This window comes from Neomonachus schauinslandi, chromosome X (genome assembly GCF_002201575.2).
Source record: "Neomonachus schauinslandi chromosome X, ASM220157v2, whole genome shotgun sequence".
Classification (NCBI taxonomy): domain Eukaryota; kingdom Metazoa; phylum Chordata; class Mammalia; order Carnivora; family Phocidae; genus Neomonachus; species Neomonachus schauinslandi.
The window spans coordinates 42,391,481-42,397,480 of record NC_058419.1 but is presented as its reverse complement, the minus strand read 5'-3'; the positions used below and the strand labels follow the sequence as shown (position 1 = coordinate 42,397,480).

The window sequence follows — 6,000 nt, the reverse complement described above, 5'->3', positions numbered from 1 at the left end:
CAAGCTGAGAGCCCACTCCTCGGCTCTTTCTTTGCAGCCAGCTTCCCAGCTCCAATACCTGGGAGCTCTGCTGCACTCAGTCACCCCCGGTCTTTCTATGATCCCGAGTGTCCTGAGACCACACTGTCCCAGAGAGGGTTCCACCCACCACTTAGCCACTGGAACGAAGTCCCTCAGTGGAGCTGACTTCTAAAAGTTCTGATTTTGTGCTCTGTGGCTCTATCACTTCCCAGTAGCGGCTCCCGTCCCCCTCCGTCTATCTTCCCGAATAATGCCTCGGATTCACTTCTCCGCATATCCTACCTTCCAGAAAGTGGTCACTTTTCTCTCTTCATGTATGTTTTAAATCCTGGATCTTACTTTTCCTGTCAGGGAACCCAAGATTGATCAACATTTTCCCTTAGAAATACTTCTGGAAAAAAAGTATAAATTATGACCTAAAGTAGTTAACATGAAAATTTTGGAATAGGAAGTGAGGTTTATTCATAAATTTGTGCAAATTATTTTGTGCTGTGCATATTAACATTATTCTTTAAATGTTATCTTTACACGTATACATTTCTTTCTATGAGCTTCCCCAAGTTTGTATGGATAACCACAAGTTAGTTTTGTTGTTAACCCATATTAACATCAAGGTCTGAGAGTAGCCAGGGGCTAACAGCCAAAACCTTGGTTCTGATCCGCTAACCAGCTATATGGGCTTAACTGAATTATTTGCCCTCTCTGTGTCTACATTTTACTCCTCTGCAAAGTGTAGATGAAACTTAACCTGTACAATTTCCTGGATTATTGGCAGAATTAAGTAAGATAAGAGATGTGGAAGTACTTAAAAGATTAGAAGTGCATGCAATTGTAAGGCCTTTCTGTAATATCACTGCAAATGCCCTTTGCTCATATTGAGCCTGAATGTTCTCCTTGTCCTCCTCAGGATGTGAAGGGAGGTCAGAAAAAAGTTAGAATCCTCATTGTTGCACACTTGCCAGTCTGCCTCCTCAAACTTGCACAGCTCTAATTGTACCTAATGAAAGAAAAGTAACATTTCTAGGTCCCAGTTGCAGGAAACATTTTAAATAGAACTGGCCTGGGGCATTTTTCTAAATAAAATCTAAATAATGCAAGATTGTTAGCGGGAACTGTGCCAGGGCTGGATTACACAACTAATAAAAATGAACCTGAGTCTTAGACTGTCAGGCAGCCTTGATCATACCAACCCCAGGTCAGTGATGGAGACAGTAGGACTCACACATGGCCTTGTCTTTGAGTTCCAGGGACCTTGGTCATCATCAAGGACTTTATACTGGGGCTTGTTCATGGGTTAACAAGCAATTTGTTAGAAGCCTTTCACATGCTAGAGACCAGAGCAAGAATGAATTCATGCAGAGCCCAAGCCTAAGGTTTTTTGTGGGTGAGAGAGAAAACTGAAACATTTTCTCTTTCAGCCCATCAGCCATCCCCAGTTTGGGTTTCCTGCCCTCATCCCCATCCCAGGTTAATGAAGGTGCTGTTGGTATGGCCTGCATAGTTTATAATTTGGAGGGGTTGGGGAAGGAACACATAGAGTATCTTTTGTCTTTTGTCCCTGGAAAATTTACCTAGAGGCCTGGACTTTATTATAGAAGGCATTTGTCTAAGAAATTCCCAAAAGTCTTAGTGAAACTCTTGCTAACAATTTGACCTCCAAGGTTCTGGCCTTTGCCAAGTAGCTACTGCTCATATTAACTGGAAGTTTCTCCCTGCCTTAGCTGTTTTCTTTTGATTCACTTCTTTTTGTGTCTATGTCAGTGTATCTTTTTGATCCTTTCAAATTTTCATGGCCCTCTGGTACTAGGCCTGTTGCCCAACTGGCTTCTTTTAGACTCATTCCTATAAAGTAGCACCCTTAACCCAGTGGCATACCTTCACCCATTGCTGCCAATGTATTGTTTTTATTATACTGGTGATTGATTGTTATTATTATATCACATGTAAATTATAATTATTATTTATTAGCAATATGTAACAACTAATCCTAACAGTAATAACGATTCTAACTACAATTTATCAAATACCTACTATGTGCTAGATGCTCTACTATATGTTTTATATATTATTTGGCTTAATAGTTACAACAGACTGGAGAGGTCAGTTATTGTAATCATTCCACCTGAAAATGGTAAACATATATTTGCTCATGGCTGTATAATGAAAGGAATTCCTGTCTCCAGCCTCCAATGGAATTACCATAAAGGACTTCTTATCCTCATTTTTCAGCTGAGGAAACCGAGACTGAATGATGTTACATGACTTTTTCAAGGACACAGAACTAGTTGAACCCAGTGGATCTTAGTTCAAAGCTGGTGCTTTTTTAAGAAACCACTGTATTATGTTGGCCCCTTACTTAGAATATATGTTTTCTCCCTAGGGCTAAATACATTTGGGATAGTAAGCTTCTTTCAGGGCACTGGACATTCTATCTGCTTTTATTGTTGAGACTGCTGGTCAACAGCTCTCTTTCCCTGGGGGCACACCATAATAATGGGAAGGTATTTAACAAGTAATTCTCTTTCATCCAAAGGGATGAACACCATAGAGCAGATATGATCAAAGTCTGTAACATTAAGAACTGTTCAGAATACTTTGTAAACCCAAGAGGTGACTCTTTCTTCTGTGTTCAATACCTTTAAAAAAACTGACCATTTATCTTCCCTCCATTTCCTATACCTACCTTAGTCCTTCTTGTCTCCTAGTTGTAACTAGTATATTCTTTATTTGCTAATATGCTGATGCACAAAACTTGGCTAAACCTTACCCTTGTGGTACAAGAATACCTGAAAAATTATCCTGAGTCATATTTAAACAAGAAATGTGACATCTGACCAGCCATATACCTGAATCTATAGAATGAGGAAGAGAGGTTATTATCATAAGGGGATTGATACAAAAGTAAAGCAGAGAGAACATGTCTCATCAATCGACATACCTTTGATGCCCTCTCTTCTATTCAGCCAACATTTACTGAACATCTACTGTTTATTCATTTAGATCTCAGGGATAGAGTGATGAACAAAAGCAACAAATTCCATGCTTACATTTAACACATAAATGATAGAAGGTCAGAGAGAAGAGCAAGTGTAAAAGTCCCTGGCTCAAATAGGTGTAGTATATTTAAGGAACAGGGGGAATGCCATTGTGCCTGTACACTAAAGTAAAGGACAGTGTTATGACAGGCCAGATCATGTAGGGCCTTAAAGGAAGCATGGACACATAGAAATGTTTAGCACCAAAGTAGTGAAGGTGGGGTCAAGAAGAGCCAAATTGCACCAAACATTACCTTCTTGCCTGAGACTATTTTTGTTTTGTTTTGTTTTTCTTTTATTCTGGTGGCTTTTAGCTTCATGGTTGTTTTTTTTTTTTAAGATTTTATCTATTTATTTGATAGAGACACAGCGAGAGAGGGAACACAAGCAGGGGGAGTGGGAGAGGGAAGAGCAGGCTTCCCGCCGAGCAGGGAGCCCGACGTGGGGCTCGATCCCAGGACCCTGGGATCATGACCTGAGCCGAAGGCAGATGCTTAACGACTGAGCCACCCAGGCGCCCCTAGCTTCATGGTTTTTAAAGGGGCTGTCAGACATCTAACAAGATAATTAAATGGTCTTACATTTGATCCCTAGTGGGCATAGCCTTGAGTTCTAGGAACCTACACTGAGGAACAGACAAAAGCAATAGCTCACAATCTTCATTGTGTAATGGGGTTGCAACTGAATATTAGAATGAGAGTACTTTGATAGTATCCTACTCAGATGACATAGGCATGGGCATAGTCAGAAGTACTTGCCAGCAATTGACTTCACTAAAAATTTAAGTAGCAGTCATTTTGATTGACTCCGTTTGTAAACCCAGTGGGCAGTGACCATTTGCACTTCTGTTTTTTGTATATCTGGCATATTGTGGAATTTCAATGAGTAAGTAGTATGAATATTGACAATTCTTTGAGGCCATCTTAAATTATTGGCTGGCATGCTAATCCCATCTGTCAGGATTGCTACCCCTTGGTTGTAAAAACACTTGGTTTTGAAGTGCCCTTGGCACTTGGTATTTGTAATAGCAGGTATCCCTTGATGTTTTGAACAGATACGATCCTGACATGTCCCACCAAAAGATTTACAGTTGACTTTCTGCTAAGTCTTACCAGGTGCTTCTGCTCTCTTCCTCACACTTTCCAGTTTTCTTTTGTGTGACTGATATGTTCTGCAGCCCAGTCAGTGTAGGGAAATATCATGGGGCATACACAAGGAAATGGAAGCAGAATTGAATTCCATAAATACCCTTACATCATGAGTTAGCCAATTAATGCCCAACTTCTAAAGTAGCCTTATGGTAAAATTCATGTTGAAATTCCTTTATAATGCTAATGTTGGTGGATACAATTAATCTAGACCAACCACATTATACTAGGATTTGTTCTTTATAGGAATCCAGAATTTGATTCCTGACATATCTCAGTAAACACTTTAAAAAGCTATGTAAGTTAACAGGTATCTTCTGTATGTTGATCTGGTTTGGGGTATGTATCTTGAAAAAGTAAATGTTGGCTTTGAAACCAATGACAAAATCAAACAACTCTTGGAATACCTGTGAAGGGATTGGCCATAGGGACAGGGCAGAAATAACTGTAACTCTAAATACAGACTTTCTCATAAGTTTTCACTATCAGATCTTCAATGTGGCAATATTTACCAGTGGGGAAGAAGTCTGAATTGTCTTATAGTTTAGAAGATGGATACAGCTGCTCTATGTAGCTACTTCATGGTCAGAGATGTCCTTATTACATTTTGTTTTATATCTTCCTGTCAGTTGAAAGGGAAAACTGTTCTGTGTTGCTTTGATGTTGTTTCTGATTTCTAGGCAAGGTCCTATATGGAAAGGTAAATATTCTTGAAATATATAGAGTACAAAGTTTTAAACACCCAGTACAGCCATTTTGCTATTTCTCTGTTTCTACAGAAACTCGACATATTGCATGAAGGTGTCAATGTCCTTGACTGTTGCAGAGAATGAATCAGGCCTGTGCTACAATAGCAGGATACGCTATTTAGAAAAATCTGAAGTCACTAAAAGAAAGGAGATCTCCTGCCCAGACATGGATGATTTTAAAAAGTCCGATCAGGAGCCTGATGTTGTGTGGTACAAGGTAACAGCATGGTGTCAATTTTTTTTTTTTTTTTAACCTTAAGTCAATAGCTGGCTTGGGGATAGAAAAAGGGAGATATTTTATTTCTAGTTTCATTGATATTTCATTGAGAAAAATGAACAGATCCACAGTTAAATAACTCAGAGGTATGACTTCTATATAGTACTGGTTTTAGTGGACTTCCATCAGCAGGTGTCACAAGCAACCCCATCTTCTCCAACTGCTAAAAATAAGTAAAAATTCCCTCCACTCAAACTTATGAGAGCAAGTGGGAAGAAGAGTAAAGATTTACATAACACATGAAAGAACATATTTGAGGGACATAGAAATATTATTTACTGTTAGGAGCAAAGGCCCATTATTACAAGTACACATAATACTCCCAACAAGGGAGGAAGGTATAAATTACCACTCCTAGGCCTACAATGGCAATAAGAAAGAGCAGTGTCACTGGAACCTGGCAATAGTGGAGTGGGCCTGACAAGAGCTGTGGCCTTAAAAGAACATATGAACTGTGGCAGATAAAGAGGGATTGAGCAGGATAAATACCCTAACCCCTCTTAACTCCCGACTTCTGGTTTTCTGCTAGCACCCGTGGAAAATTAAGCAAAAGTCAGAGGGCAAAATCAGGAGATAGATTCAATAGTCTTCAGATTCCCTGGGCATAAAGTAGGTCAGACAGAGCAGAGATTGGATTTAGGGGAAGAAGCAGAGAAGTAACCACACAGCCTTCTAGCTGTGACATTCTGGCTGCTAGCCTGGGGCCCCGTGGTTCTATAAGATAACTGTATTCTGTCAACTCTGAGTCCTGGTAGTTGACACCTGGTACA

General features: G+C 39.8%; 1 protein-coding gene across 1 annotated transcript in view; it reads left to right on the top strand.

Annotated features, from left to right (window-relative positions):
* The window catches only part of IL1RAPL2 (interleukin 1 receptor accessory protein like 2), a 648,978-nt gene that overhangs the window by 50,570 nt on the left and 592,408 nt on the right, over nucleotides 1-6,000 (top strand). The window contains exon 2 of the mRNA XM_021678366.2: nucleotides 4,984-5,170. Coding sequence (XP_021534041.2) covers nucleotides 4,984-5,170 — 187 coding nt within the window. The remainder of the gene's footprint in view (nucleotides 1-4,983; nucleotides 5,171-6,000) is intronic.